Genomic DNA, 15,758 nt, shown 5'->3' with positions numbered 1-15,758 from the left:
CCTCCAAAAAATACCCCTTACCCATTTATAAAACCTTTCCAGCATTTCGGTAATTGCAAAAGCACTTCCCCGCTCCTGAGTACCAAATTCTGTGTTGGTCGACCAAAGGGGCGCTGATGCAAAACACCAGAAATTGGTATTCCTTTTTGGAATTCATCAGTAATACCAAACTGCTACAGTGGTCATCCCTCTGTTTTACCAGTGCTCATGTAAATATATAGTCCTGTATTCAGAGGTTTATTTTCCTTATTTTCTCCTCTTCTCCCTTTCTTTAAACTACAAAGCCATCGTCTCCTTAGCCTCTGCCTCTGGTGTTTTCCCTCCAGGTGACAGTGTGCCATGGACCTCTTTCCAAGTCAGTGCACAGAAACTTATTTTTTTATTGTATGTACTTAAGTATATATACACATAAGTGTGGACACACACTTTTCCCTCAGACTCTTATTATTTTTAATACCAGCACGATATTATCTAAGATGGCTGTATTATATTTTATTCAACCTTTCCTTGTAGATAATTAGGTTATGTTTCTTTCCTTTGTAAAGAAATTATTATACATATATCCTTACAAATTGCTGCTTTCATGTCTGCATAATAGATTTTAAAATGAGGATGTCAATTTTTTAATGTGCCGGGATGTTAGTTTCCCAGGAGTTGGACCTATTCCTTTTTGTCCCAGTCATGTATGAAGGTGCCTTATTCCGCATTTCTTACCAATATTGAAGGTTTTCAACTGAATAAAAAGAATTTCCCTCCCATTGAATGAACATAAGATGATACCTACTATTTTAATATGTATTTCTCAGTTGTCTTTTCTTTGCTGCTGTTGCATATTGCGTCATGTCCCCCACAAATACTCATCAGGCCCCAGCTGGCCCTGTGGTGTGGCCCGCTTGTAGCCAGGGCCTTTGTCGGTGTCAGCTGTGCCCAGTGGGATGAGGCTGAAGGCCTCGTGAGCAAAGGACACTGGACGCAGGAGCGGCCACGGGGAGCAGCCAGCAGCCGGAAGCCAAAGTCAACGCGGAAGAGAAGGGACATGACACTGCCCAAGGTATCGCCTATGACAGAGACACCAAGGACCATGTAGCTGACTGGCCAGCCAGAGGGTGCCAACCCCCAGAGGAGGCCAGAGAGCCCCAGAGGCCTGTTGTTAAGCCAGTGCACTGCATGGCGTTTGCTTCAGCATGTCGGAAACTACAGCAGTTGTTTTGGGTACCAGAAAGTGGGTGTTGCTGCGACAGATACATAAAAACACGGACACAACTTTGGAGTTAGGTAACGGATCAGGACTTGATTGAAGAACCTAAGGTTTCTTTGGTGAGACAGTCAGTAGAAATATGGGTGCTAGAGATACTTTAGGTGAGGCCTTAGAAGGAAATGAAGAATGTGCTACTGGAAATTGAAAGAAAGGCTATCCTTATTATAAAGTGGCTGAGAGCTAAGCAAAATTGTGTTCTGAGATTGTCAATGTTGCATTGGAAGTGGAACTTGGATCGTAGCTGACCTTCCAGGTGGAATGTGGAAGGTGCAGCCTGCTTTCTCCTTGCAGCTTCTAATAAAACTCAAGAGGAAAGAGACAAGCTGAAAATTAAGCCCAAAGGAACCGGCAGTTGATGAGTTTGAAAATGGTGTGGATAGTGTGCACTGAGCCTAGAGCCAGAGGCAGCTCTACCAGGAACCTCCCCGAGCCTTCAGGGGGTGGCTCCCAGGGGACAGGCTCACGGAGGGCTTGGTAGGCCAGGCTTTGCTCAGGTGTGGCAAACGTGGACCCAGAGCCAGCTCAGGACATCAGGACTAGACATGCAGTTATCCAGAAAGGGTCTTTGTAAATCCTGCCATCTGATGGTTTGGACCCACTTGAACTGCAGGCAAAGCCAGCAGAGTTTTTGCCAACTTTGCATGAGCAGACCACTGCCAGGCTGGCCTGAAAGAGAGAGGGACTTCTAGGACAGAGCCGATCCCTGGAAAGCAAGTCTCTGGACCAAAAGGATTTCCTCCGGCCAAGAGAGCAGCCCACCCAGGGGCGTGGAGGCCTTACCATTGAAGGGGGCAGGCTGTGCACCCCATTGTTGGGGGGAGTGTGGCCACCTATTGCTGGAGAGGGTGGAGGATGGCCTCCCCCAGTGCTGGGAAGACCACTGCAGTTGCACAAACCTTGGAGATCTTGGGGTGACCTGTCCACCAGGCCCAGAGTATAGAGAGCCGAGCCATGGACAGCTCTCAGACTGGAAAGTGGAGAGTTTGTCCTGCGGGGTTTCAGGCTGGCTTCTGACCCATGACTCCCCTTTTCCCCTCCGATTTCTCCCTTCTGCCTTGGGAATTTCAGTCCTGTGCCTGTCCTGCCGTTGTGAACTGGGGGCAGGTCCCAGATCCGAATGACTGAAGGCTTTTCGAATGCTGCGATGGAATGGATGTACTTTGCTTGTGGGAATGAGCTTTTGGGGTCTGGAGGGTGGGCTGTTGGGGGTTGAATCCCCCCAGAAGGCCTGTTCTGGTCCCAGCCAACTGGTAACCAGGACCTTCACTCACAGATGTCGTGAATCAAGGTGCCCGAGTAAGCGAGGACAGGTCTACCCTGGCAAGGGGGCGAGGGCGGGTCGAGTCCAGCACGGCTCAAGTCCCCACAGATGGGAGTGGACCAGAGAGACCCAGGGGAGCAAGAGGGAGAGGAGGAGACGCCGTGTGGGCACTGCGAGCAGCAGAGAGCCTGGGAGCCCCAACCTGCCAGCCAGCGGACGAGGCCAACTTGGAGCAAGCTGACGTCCAGCCTCTGAAACTGTGCAGAAAGAAATTGCTCTGGTGAAGCCAGCCCAATTTTATGGTGTTTGCCTTAGCAGCTGGGAAACGGGACAATTGCTTATTAGCACTTCCTTTTCTGTGGCTTGCTTGCTTGCTCATATTCCTTGCCTGTTAGGATTGTTTTATTCTTTTACAACAAAACACCTTAGAATATTTTATTAGTTTAGAATTTTTCTGATACAGTAGCCTCATTTATTATTTTCTACATTGAGACCCAGTTATGTTGTACTATTCATTAAGTCAATAGGCATTTTCTTATTGCGTTGAATTTTATAATGTTACAATCTTGCACAAAACCTTGCATTGGTCTCTTTGGGGAAAAGCATACATTTAAAATGAGGCTTTAACTTGCTTCTAATTTGTGTTTTCCCTCTTTGTGGCTCACAGGGGGGTCTTCTGTGACATTCACTGGAAACAGCTTTGTGAAATACCGTCTAATGGAAAATGAGAACAAGTTAGAGATGAAGTTGACGATGAGACTCAGGACGTACTCTCCTCATGCAGTGGTCATGTATGCTCGGGGAACCGACTACAGCATCTTGGAGGTAAATATTTTATGCATTTTTGTACCTCAGATTGTGGAAGATTTAAAGATATAAATTCAGTTTGGTGTTCAGATTGCCCAGTTTAAAAAAAGTAAAGTAAGAGACAGGGTTGAATTCCACCTTGAAACAATTCGTTGATACCTATGCAAGTTTTAGACTTTGTGGCATGAAGTTCTTTTTGCTGTGCAATAGCACGGATGCTTAATTGCAAATTTAGCAAACAATTCCAGGTGCGTGTAAAGTTAACTTTCGAGCTCTTTGCGAAACATTCTATTAGTGGCGTCAAGTGCCCATAGAGAGATCCTAACTTAGGCTAGAAATAAGCATCACATCCACTTTATCTTAACATGATTGTTTTGACTTTGGTTATTTAATGCTCTAAAAACATTAATAGTTATTAATAGTCATTGCCATGATGATTTTTGCATCCAGTTTTGTTCTTTATAGAATGTCCAAACAAGCTTGTGTTCTGAAGTCTGAAAGGCACAGGTTTTTTCCCCTGCCTTCTTTCTGCACACCCGCCTGTCCTTGTAGATTTTTTTTTTATTGATTTTGTAAAAATATTACATTAAAAAAATATGAGGTCCCATTCAACCCTACCACCCCCAACCCACCACTCCCCCCCCCAGCAACCCTCACTCCCATCATCATGACTCATCCATTGCACCTGGTAAGTACATCTCTGGGTATCTCTGCACCCCATGGTCAGTGGTCCACATCATGGCCCATACTCTCCCACAGTCCATCCTGGGAGGATTTACAGTGTCCGGTGATTGCCCCTGAAGCACCATCCAGGGCAGCTCCAAGCCCCCCTTGTAGATTCTTGATGGGACCGTGGTAAATTTCTGTGAGAAAGCGTGGTGATCCTGGCTTCCTCCTAGATTCACAACGGGCGCCTGCAGTACAAGTTTGACTGTGGAAGTGGCCCTGGCATCGTCTCCGTGCAGAGCATCCAGGTCAGCGATGGGCAGTGGCACGCCGTGTCGCTCGCCGTGAGCGGGAACTATGCGCGGCTGGTTCTGGACCAGGTCCACTCCGCGTCAGGCACGGCCCCGGGCACCCTGAAGACCCTCAACCTGGACAACTGCGTGTTCTTTGGTGGCCACGTCCGTCAGCAGGGCGCGCGGCATGGCCGGAGCCCTCAGGTGAGCAGCGGGTTCCGGGGCTGCATGGACTCGGTGTACCTGAACGGGCAGGAGCTCCCCTTAACCAGCAAGCCTCGGAGCTACGCGCACATCGAGGAGTCGGTGGACGTGTCTCCCGGGTGCTTCCTGTCCGCCGCGGAGGACTGCGCGAGTAACCCTTGCCAGAACGGAGGCGTCTGCAACCCTGCACCTGCTGGAGGTAGGCTTTGTCCAGGTGTCATGACCCTGCACCTGCCGGAGGTCGGCCTCACACAGGTCTTAAAACATCACACCTGTGCATACTTAGAGGGCAGGTGCCCAGGTATTTCACTCTTTGGTCAGTGTTGGTGTCACGGGCAGTGTGAGGGTGGAGCTTGTAGACCAGGAGAGGGCATGGGCTGGCATCCCCAGCCTTGACTAAAAAGAGCGGCTTCCCTGCAGCTGCCCAGCCACACCTGGGCTCGAGTCACTTCATGGCCCCAGAACTGTCTCCTGAGTGCCCTGGATGTCCTTCACGCAGCTCTCAGGAGACATGGCAGAGCTCGCGTGTGCTTAGCAGAGTCCAGAGCAGGCTGCAGGGGGCCGTCCTCACGGGCCGCAGGGATGAGGTGGGGAGACCCAGTCTGTGAAGTGCGCTGGGTCAGCACAGGGCAGGTGGGCGAGTATGCCAGATCCCTACAGAGGACAGGCAGGGCCCATGCTGGCCCTTAGGGCTCTGAGCACTGCAGCTCATCCTTGGCCTGAGGCCACTACCTGCTGCCCCCCGGCCAGCCCCTGGACTCCTGGAAGGCAGGTGGCTGGTAGGAGAGCCTGGCCACCACAGCTGCACCTGCCCGCTCTTGACAGAACAGTCTGGTGCGGTATGGTCAGAGTTGAGCCCCTTTCTTCAGCGTGAGCAGAACTCGTGGCTGTGCAAGGCCTCGTCCTCGTCCTCGTCCTCCGTCGCCTCTCGTAGCCCCCGAGCCCGCGTTTGGCGCAGCAATGCGCAGGCCTAGGTGCTTTTGGACCCGCCGTCCTCATGCGGGGGCTAGTGCCCCTGCTCTCACACTCGGCCCGTGGGTGCAATGAGCTGAGTCAGTCGCGGCTCGTTCTCCAGGTCTGTAGGTGCCAGAGGCAGCGCTTTCCCGGGAAGAGCTCCTGGCCTCTACCAGGGGAGGGGCAGACCCCGGCAGACCTGGCCGTGCAAGTGGAGGACGAGCGTCTCCCTTCTCACCCCCCAGGCTATCACTGCACCTGCGGTGCCCTGCATGCAGGGGCGCACTGTGAGCTGACCGCCGACCCCTGCGCCTCCAACCCCTGCCTCTACGGGGGCACCTGCGTCCCAGGCCATGGGGACTTCGTCTGCCAGTGCCGGGGCCTCTACACCGGCCAGAGGTACGTGTGCGGCATGCTTAACTTCTGTGATTGCACTCCTCAGGAACATGCAACGTGCAGTGCATGGAGGCTTCCTTGTCACACACTTGAGACATGTACCGCACGTCAGTGCACGTGGGAGTTTCCTGGTTACACACGTTAAACATTCACAGCAGGTCACGGTGCACGTGGAAAGTTCCCTGCTTGCACACCTCAGAGGTGTACAGCATGTAACTGCGTGTGGCAGCCTCTGCCCACCTGCCCGTGGCTGCTGCTGGCTGCTCTCACCTGCGGTCGAGGCTCAGCGCTCACGTGTTCCTTGTCTTCAGGTGTCAGCTCAGCCCCTACTGCAAAGATGGACCCTGCAAAAACGGAGGGACGTGCTTCGACAGTTTGGATGGCGCAGTTTGCCAGTGCGACTCAGGATTTAGGGGAGAAAGGTAAATGGTTTCCTTCCAGATTGACGTCTGCACCTCCCTGTAGCGTCGTCTGGAATAGGAGCTGTGAGAAAGCCCCGGCAACCTGGATTCCATTGCTTGAGACTTTGATAACCCCTTGGTCTTTGCAGTTATCGAGGTGGATGTAATGTCATGCTGGAGAAAATCTTTTTATACTTTGGACGTCCTACTTACAAAGGAAGAGCTGTACAGTTCTTGCAGCTAGGGATGTGGCGTGTGCAGGGCTGCCTGGTGGTTACAGCAGGTGTGAGCTGAGCCCACCTGCCCCGAGAGCACCTCCTGACGTCCTTCGTGCGCCTGCACCTGGCAGGCTCGTGGACACCGCGAGGGCCCCTCAGTGTCCCCGGTTCTTAGTAATCTTGGCGTAGTCTCAAGAACTGGCCATCACTTTCCAGAAGACTGTGCGACTGCAAGGGCCGGCTTACCCCGTGCACGGTCGGTGAGGGTGTGGTCCAGCTCCCTTCTGCCAGGGCAGCTAAAGGCTCCCTCAGGGCACGTTGCCCACTGCTGACCGTTAGGCCAGCCTCCTGCCAGGCCTCCGGAAAGCTTCGGCGCGGCCACTAGAATGTGCGTCCACGCAGTTTACTCAGGATGGCTCGTGCTTGCATCCACGTGGTTTACTCGGGGGCTCATCAGGGGAGCTCATACGTGCGTCCACGTGGTTTACACGGGACGGCTCGTGCATGCGTCCACGCGGTTAATCAGGACTGCTAGTCCGTGCTCGTACGATTTACATGGGATGCTCGTCCGTGTGCCACGCGGTTCACCCTCGGTGTCTGGTCCTGAACGTTACCATCTGTCACGTGGTCTCAGTTCATAAGTTGACTTTCCTCGTTCTGGTCGATTAACACTTATTTATTCTGACAAGTGTGTCAGTAATCAGAGCTGTCACGCCAGATGCGTGGGGATTCTAGGCAGGCTCATTTCGTCAGAGGAGGCAGGGTTGGGAAGCAGCAGGCCGGGCTGCAGGAGCCTTGTCTGGGGGGCGGGTATGGCACAGAGCGAGGAGCTGTGTGAGGTTGTCACCAGCAGTAACGTTTTAAATGAAAACAGAAGGTTGTCCTTTCCCGTGCGTTTTGTGAAATTCACATTCCCAAGCATGAGTGGCTTTTAGAAAGCTCGTCTAGCCTGTGCAGCCATTCACAGCACGGCATCCATCAGCGCACGTTCCACCTGCTGAGTGGCCGCGTGGGTCACTGACCCACAGCCCGCCTGCACCTGGCCGCTCGGTTTAGCAACCTGTTGACTCCTGGAAAACGGCAGGTGGACGTCGGTTGGACGAGGTGCTTGTCCCGAGTTCACGTCCAGGCAGGCGGTGCCCTGCCACCTCGCGGGGTTCTTCCTGTGGGCGTCCCCGATGGCATCTCCTGCGCTCCACTCGAGGGGGACGTCACCTGGTCTGGAGGGGCGGGAGCTGGCGCGTCTTGCCTCTGCTCAGGCTCCGCCTCCCCGCAGGTGCCAGAGTGACATCGATGAGTGCGCCGGGCACCCCTGCCGGAACGGGGCGCTCTGTGAAAACACGCACGGCTCCTACCGCTGCAACTGCAGCCGCGAGTACGGCGGGCGGCACTGCGAGGATGCCACGCCCAACGTCTACGTGTCAACGCCGTGGAACATCGGGCTGGCGGAGGGTGTGGGCATCGTCGTGTTCGTGGCGGGCACGTTCCTGCTGGCGCTGGGCTTCGTGTTCTGCCGCAGGCTGGCCAGGCGCAGGAGGAAGCGCCGCGATGCGCTCGGGGAGAAGCGCCCGGGGCCCACGGCCGCCTTCCTGCCCCGGCCGTACTTTGACCCCAAGCTGAGCAAGGGCGTGTACTCGGATGTGCCGCCCCAGGTGCCTGTGCGCCCCATCTCCTACACGCCCAGCATCCCGAGCGACTCCAGGAACAACCTCGACCGCAACTCCTTCGAGGGGCCTGCCGTCCCTGAGCACCCCGAGTTCAGCACCTTCAATCCCGAGCCTGTGCCCGGGCATCGCAAGGCCGTGGCCGTCTGCAGCGTGGCGCCCAACCTGCCGCCCCCGCCACCCTCCAACTCCCCTTCCGACAGCGACTCCATACAGAAGCCCAGCTGGGACTTCGACTACGACGGTAAGCGCGTGTCCGCCTCGGCCAGTCCACCCGAGCGCAGTGTTGGTCTCTCGTCGTCCCAGCTCTTAAAGAGCAGTCCCTGCAGCGTTAGGGTGCCGCAGTGCGCGTCCTACGCGCCCGAGAGCTCATAACTTGGGATCTCCCTAGGGTATTTGCAAGGTTTGTTGTGCCCTTGGTCTTTGAGGCTAAGTAAATTTCAGGCAGCTCGCTGGCGTTTGCTTTGCCTGAGGCTACGGCAGTATGAGGACAGAGTCCCGGCTGGCAAGGTGCTTACTCTCTTTCGTCTCACAGCAAAAGTGGTGGACCTCGACCCCTGTCCTCCCAAGAAGCCCCTGGAGGAGAAGACTTCTTTTCCATACAGCGCCCGAGAGAGCCTGTCGGAAGTGCAGTCCCTCAGCTCCTTCCAGTCTGAGTCGTGCGACGACAACGGTGAGTAACGCCCGCCGAGCTCCGGCTCGCTCTGCACCATGGGGCAGCGCACAGCACCGTGCTCAGAGCTCAGAACGTTTCCCCATTTCTCAGGCCACTCTCAAGCAGTGCTTTGTCCACCCTTGCATGAACACTTACTGGGGAGCACATTTCAACTGCTCTAAATGAGCAGGTATTGGAGCTATAACACTTCGCCAATAATTGGCCAGAAGATGCAAGTATGACCAGATAATGTCTATCCAGTTACTCTTGCGTTGACTTGCTTTCACACCGTAACTGTCACAGCAGGTTTGGAGGTTGTTTAATGCTTGCATTGCCCAAACCTCCTCCACCTGCCGAGCTGGCCCGAACAGGTGTGATCGTCTGAAATGTCCAGCTTCAGTAGTCCTTCGGTATTACAAGGTTTTATTTGTCTCCTTCCAATCCCCTGCGGCCTCAGCTCCCATTTGGATCAGAGCTTGCTGACTGAGAGCAGTTTAACAGATTGCTAGTAAGTTTGATTATATTTCTCATGAAGAAAGTTGGCAGTGGGGTCTTGACAAAGTCGTGTTTATCTGCTGTCCCTCTGGTAACTGGTAACTAGCTTTGTCGTTGTGACACGGGCCAGTAGAGAACGCTGGTCCATGTTCAGAAACACAGTCGAGCTTTCAGTGGAAAGTTTTGACTCTAACAAGAGTAACTTTAACATTATTTCTTTTTTTACTTGGCTTTGAAATGGAATGTGTTATAAAAAATAACCCACTCAGAGCTATTTGTTTCTGAACTTAACAGTCATAGTAATTCGAGTCATAATAAATTGCAGCGTCCTCTTGTAAACTAAGATTGGTTTATATATGTTTCTGATTTCACATGTAGTGTGTATAATTATTGTGCTATTTAATGATGGATTTAGGACCTACGTTCCTTTGCTTATTAAATAGCAAAAAGAATCATTTCTTCCTTTGGTTTCCATTATCAAGTTAGTGTTGCAGATATGTAGTAACTTGCATGACCCCTGAGTGGTCTGCAGACATGAATTGCAGAATGGAGCTTGTATTTCCTTTCTCCTTCTGAGTCTTCATTGAAAGACTGTTAGAGTCTGTTTTGAGAGTCTGTGCTTTATTGGTTTTCTGGTGGCGCAAAGCACTGCAGATTCCCCGGATAATGGAGCCCTGTGGCTTCCGGTTCCGCTGGGCCCCTGCCTTGCCAAGGCTGTCCCACCTCGAGGGCGTCAGCCTTCCGGAAGGGGGGTACCCGGGCCTTCAGCTAGGGTGCGGCATCTCTGGAGGCCTTCTGCTTACCCCAGCGTGAAACACCTGTGTAGAGGCCCCGGGTGCTGGGAGACACGGGTCTGCAGGTGAGGGGCTCAGAGAGCGCGGCCCGCTGCACACGCAGGTGTGCCGCCAGCTGCTGGTGTCTCCCCCAGGCGAGGGCCTGGGCGGGCAGCAGAGACAGAGCAGAGCAAGAGCAGAGCGTTTTTATATTCACTTACATATTTTATCTTATTGCTTACTCCTTAAATTTCTGTTCTGATTCTGAAAAGACATACAGCTATAAAATTTTCCTGAATTCCACAAGATGTGACTAATGTCTTCCTTAATTTATACAGATAGAGACATCCCTGAGACGTGTAACAGACTTCAGGGGTCTTGCATAATCATTTTGTGGCATTGTGTAGCATGAAGAATTCCTGTTTAAGGCGCTGTTTTCTAACTGCAGATGGTCCTAATTCGCTCCTTTTGTACCTTTTTACAAGCTTCCACAGTGACAGTAGTCCACCTTGTCAGTGCCGTGGTTGACACGGTGCCTGCAGGTACAGCCGTGAATGTGTGCTTGTGCGTGTCCTGTCACAGCTGTGCCTCTGGGGCAGTGTCCGTTTGCCCGTTGTATTGTGACAAAAGTAGCTGTTCTTGTGAGAGGCTTGTGTGGCTGTTTTTGCAAGTGTGTAGATTCATAATATAAACATATTGCAAAATATTTCTGTTTATGCATTTATTACATTTTGCCACTTATATTTAATTTACGTAGACATTATAAATACCTCACACGATCTTCAGAATTGTCTTTACACAGTATAATAAGTGCTAAGAGGATTATAAGTAATTTTAACGCCATTTAATTTTCAGGTATAAAAAGTCCTCTTCCTATGGACAGAAATAAGATTAAGTAACACAAAAATTTCCTTAATAATCTATAACTGTCCTTTCATAGTTGGTTTTTTGTCAAGTACAATCAAGGTTAATGGTAGAATATGGTGGAAGGTGTATGATTATATTGGTTTAATTTGAAATTATTGTCGTCGCATTTGGCATGCTACATGCTAGTAGTTTTCAGGCCGTAGCATAAATGAGATCCCCTGGAGGGCTTGTGAAGGTCCATTGCTGTGCCCACAGCGAGGTTTCGTGAAGATTTGCGTTTCTGACAAATGCCCCGGTGATTCTACAGTACCGGAACAGAGATCAGACCTCGAGCCTCGGAGTAGGCCAGGATTGACGTCCGTTTACGTCAAGACGAAACATTATCACTGTGAAGCTTGGAGTGAGTCTTTTTGGCTAGGACACAGGCTGTCAAGGTGAAGGTGAAAAGGAACTTGCTGTCAGGGCCTCGGGAGGGAGGTGTTGTTGGTACTAGTTGCAGCTCCTGGTGAGGCTTATTCTTGTTTTCCTGCAAAGATCTACAGTGTTTTTACTTGGAGAATCAGAAACTAATCTCTATTTTGTCTAGTGAATTTTAGCATTTACATGATAACATTCCTACGTTTTAAATACAGCTGAAGTTTAAAGAAGCAAAATTTAAACAGTTTCTCGTTTGCAATATCCTTTACTGAAAATCATTTTTGGCATCTCTAAGAAGTATAAATTTTTAAGCTTAAATTTTAAGCACTATGAGTCCTTACACGTCGTGCTAACAAAACACTTGACCAAGTTTACTCACCATGGGCTTGGAAGTTTTCAGTTTAAATTCCCAGAAGAGATCCATCAGTCAAATCATACTTGTTCCACATTATGATGCACCTCAGTTTCCCAGAACATAGCTATATATAGAGAACGTAGAAAGCATTGCCCTCATGTGCAGAATAACTGTTTTCACAAGAATAAGAATTGCTGGTGTTTGCTAACATTATTACTCAGGCTTGTGTTTGACTTGCATTATCTTTGAACCTCATAACTCTAAGGGAATTTTCATCCCCATTTCAGAGATGAGAACCAAAAGCTTAGCAAGGCCACGAGCTGTCCTTGTCCCGTGCCCTGAGCAGCAGAGCAGGGCTTTCAGCTGCCTTCTCAGACTCCAGTGCCAGAGTCCTGTGTACAAAATGAGAGCCCCAAGAGCATGCGGAATTACAGATTGGGGGTGAAATACGTATTTGTAACTAATGTTCTCTGCAGGGAAAGGTTACAAATGTAAATAGAGAAGATCGCTTTCAAATTGGAAAAGGTTTGGAGAGATTTTCAGCTTTTCATTACCTACAAGTATCTAAGTTCATGAATTTCTTTGAATTTAATGTGCTTTTGAAGACAGTAAAGTGTTTAATGTGTGCGTGTAGTATGTAGCTTTGTATGTATTTGACTGTCACCTAAGTAAGCTGATACTACAGTCTTAGAAAATGTGATTTCATGTTTCTCAGGAAAATGAAAGTATAATTTATATTCCTTATCAACTTACATTGTATTAGAGCTTGCAGATTTTACTTAAACTACTCCTAACAAAAGTCTGTATTTTCTGGTTCCGATGGCCAGCAACAAGGAAAAGAAAGTAAAATAATATTTGAGTTGCCAGGCAAAGTCTCTAATTCATCAGCTTTTCCTCCACTTTCACATCCCATTTTATTTGTGCCACATAAATAGTTCCACTGTTTGAAGTTTGATAGATAATGAATTAAAGGCCATTTCTAAAGAGTTTACATTGTTTTATGTTAGTGGTCTTGATATGTCTTCTCGGCCAATTACCTGTTTTAATTATAAATGTTTTCTTTTCTTTTTACTCTGCCACCTAAAGAGTCTTTGGCCGCTCCTGACCTCAGCAAATCAAGAGGTGACTTATGCATGCCAGTTATTCATTGAAATTCACTAAAATAAAATTAGGAAAGACTTGGCATCCATACTGACTTGCCTCACTGTGTGTGCAGCATTTGCAGCAGTAGCTAAGTACATGGTTGTTTGTGTGCTGCCTTCTAAACACATACTGCCTGACTTTCTCCTTCTGTCGGAGGATCTGAAAAATCCTAGGAAGGGAGAAAACGATCCCCAAAGTGGGAATTTCTTAAAAAATAATACTTTTATGAGTCTAAAATGGTTCTTAGTCTTTTTAAAGTAACAAATTGTTGTCATCTTTCAAAAACTGTTATGTTTTTCAAAGCTTGCTTGACTACGTTTTGCTTGATTTGGAGGCATGCTTCAGCACACCCCTATATTGAGCTAATCCATTGTTTTCCTTAGGGCTAACGAAAAACAGTATAACTTTAAATATTAAACTTACAATGATACTATAGAGAAAAATTTTTTCTGTATATAGCATGTTAAAGATCATTTTTGTAATGTTACAAAGTTACATTAATGAGTATTTTTTAATGACAGGTAATACAGATCAAGCACGTTTCATGTTTTAAATGGAAACTTTTCCTTTCTGAAAGGATAAAATGTCTTTACTAATATCTAAGTCTGAACTAATCCTTTTATCGTAGAGAGCGGTGGGTTCAAAATTACCGATGGGAAGTTGAAAGAATGATTGAACTAATTTATGGGAAAAGTACGTTTGATTTAGATGCTTGCATATTGCTTCCCTGAAAACTTTTTGTCTCCTTGAACGTTAGGTGCCTACGTGAGCTGTCGGTCCGCATTTTAGAGGCAGAGCATAGCTCACAGGGGGCCTTGAGCATGGTGGGCGAGGGCAGGCTCTTCCCAGCAAGGATGCAGGCATCCCGTGGTGGACGCGGTGTGCCCGTGGGCCCTGCGCGTGCCAGGGAGAACGAGCCTTGACCTCTCTTGTCTTCTCCACCAAGGGTACCACTGGGACACGTCGGATTGGATGCCCAGTGTTCCTCTGCCAGACATCCAGGAGTTCCCCAACTATGAGATCATTGACGAGCAGACACCCCTGTACTCGGCAGACCCGAATGCCATCGACACCGACTACTACCCTGGGGGGTATGACATTGAAAGTGATTTCCCGCCACCGCCAGAAGATTTCCCCGCGCCCGATGAGCTGCCGCCGCTGCCCCCGGAGTTCAGCGATCAGTTTGAGTCCATGCGCCCTCCCGGAGACGTGCCGGCCCCCGGCGTGCTGCGCTCTCCCTCGCGGCCCCAGCAGAGGTTCCACTTGAATCAGTACCTGCCGAGCCTTTACCCCGTCGACGTGCCCGCACCCCAGAAAACAGGCGCCAGTGAGGGCAGTGTTTGCAGAGAGCCGTATGCCCCTTACTCTCCAGGGTACCCGAGAAACTTCGGAGCCCCCGCTGTAGAAAACCTGCCTTTGTCCGTGTACGCGTCCATGGCATCCTGCTCGGACGTGTCGGCGTGCTGTGAGCTGGAGTCCGAGGCCGTGCTGAGTGACTACGAGAGCGGGGACGACGGCCACGGCGACGAGGTGGCCATGCCTCCGCTGGACTCGCAGCAGCACACGCAGGTCTGACGCTCAGCCACCCCCAAGTGCCTGGACTTCGATGGACCTAGAGATGGAGTCGTTTCTGCCACGTTTTTCGCAGCAGTGCTTCAGCGTTTCCTTTTTCCGGTGAGCTCAAGTGGGCATGGCTGCACTGAATCACGCACCTCTTGAAACTTTCGCCTTTTACTGTCCTTGGCTGAGATTTATGTTGACTGTGCCATTTCTGAACTTTTTTTTGTATTTACATGTGTCTGTGTTAAATAATGCAACAAAAATCAGGCCTACTACCATCTTGTTAGCATGATTCATATATTTATATAGATATGATTTTAATTTTCCTGTCCTTTCATTTGTAAATTTTATGTACAGATTTGATTTTTCTTAGTTTAACTAAATTTTCAGGATATTTTGTGCATTTGTTTTCAACTGATTTTGGGTGGTGGTAGTGTGGCATTACCTGGCCCCCTGATTTTTTAATATATCCCAGGTTACACTGTCTGTTCTTTCCACTGAGCTATGGCATTTCACTAATACATTTCAATATAATCATTCATTTCCCCCTGTACATAGGGTGAGAAAAGAGTGAACATGTCTTAAATGGGTTGCTGTATTTTAGAATTCTAAACATTTTTCATTATTGGAAAGTGAAATGGAGACCACCTGCATACCTGTTTAGAACCAAAACCACCATGACACAGTTTTTAGAGTGTCTGTGTATTTGTGATGCAGTGGTCTTGTAAAAGTTTTTACTGAGAACTCCCATTAGCCAGTCTTTCTTACTGAAAAAATAAATTATTAATAAAATACTTGAGATTTACTGCCTGTTTTTCTGTGTATCCATACTGTTCAGAATTTAGTTGTTGAATTAGGATGGAAGAGTGGATAAAGGGAAGGCGGGCTCTAGATACATGAGCGTGCAGTGGAGAGTGGCTTACGGCAAGAAGTCCCTTTTCCATTTGCCAAAGCCAGGCTGTAATTACAGGTGTAGCCACTAGGTGCCAGCATGTGCTGCCTGATACTGTTCAGAACCCTGCCAAAAAGGTAAAGCTTAACTGTTTTGTGTAACAAATATTTTCTAACTAAAACGTCAAGAAAAAATTCCGTTTTTAATGTTTATTTTAGTGGTTTCACCATAATCTAAATGCTTCAGCATTTCTCAACTTTGTCAATGATTTATAGCAAAACAGTCTTTGGGAAGGAGTTTTGCATTCTTTTTGACAAACACGTCCCTTCCATGTGGTTTAACGTGAAGTCCAGATGCCACTTTCCACATGTGTTTATAGTCAAAATCCACCCATCCAACAAGTATCTGGGTACCTACTATGTGCTGAGCTCTATGATATGAATTACAAGACTTAAGCTTTGTTAGAACTTGGGAAAGAT

General features: G+C 49.2%; 1 protein-coding gene across 1 annotated transcript in view; it reads left to right on the top strand.

Annotated features, from left to right (window-relative positions):
- The window catches only part of FAT1 (FAT atypical cadherin 1), a 140,443-nt gene extending 125,251 nt beyond the window's left edge, over positions 1–15,192 (top strand). The window contains 7 exon segments of the mRNA XM_058289871.2: positions 3,187–3,344; positions 4,226–4,688; positions 5,689–5,842; positions 6,151–6,261; positions 7,735–8,366; positions 8,658–8,795; positions 13,774–15,192. Of these exon segments, the coding sequence (XP_058145854.1) occupies positions 3,187–3,344; positions 4,226–4,688; positions 5,689–5,842; positions 6,151–6,261; positions 7,735–8,366; positions 8,658–8,795; positions 13,774–14,402 (2,285 nt within the window). The 3' untranslated portion in view covers positions 14,403–15,192.
- Positions 15,193–15,758: the final 566 nt, after the last annotated feature.

This window comes from Dasypus novemcinctus, chromosome 29, assembly GCF_030445035.2.
Source record: "Dasypus novemcinctus isolate mDasNov1 chromosome 29, mDasNov1.1.hap2, whole genome shotgun sequence".
Taxonomy (NCBI): Eukaryota; Metazoa; Chordata; class Mammalia; order Cingulata; family Dasypodidae; genus Dasypus; species Dasypus novemcinctus.
Note: the sequence above shows the minus strand (reverse complement) of the source record. Positions and strands in the feature narration are given on the sequence as shown.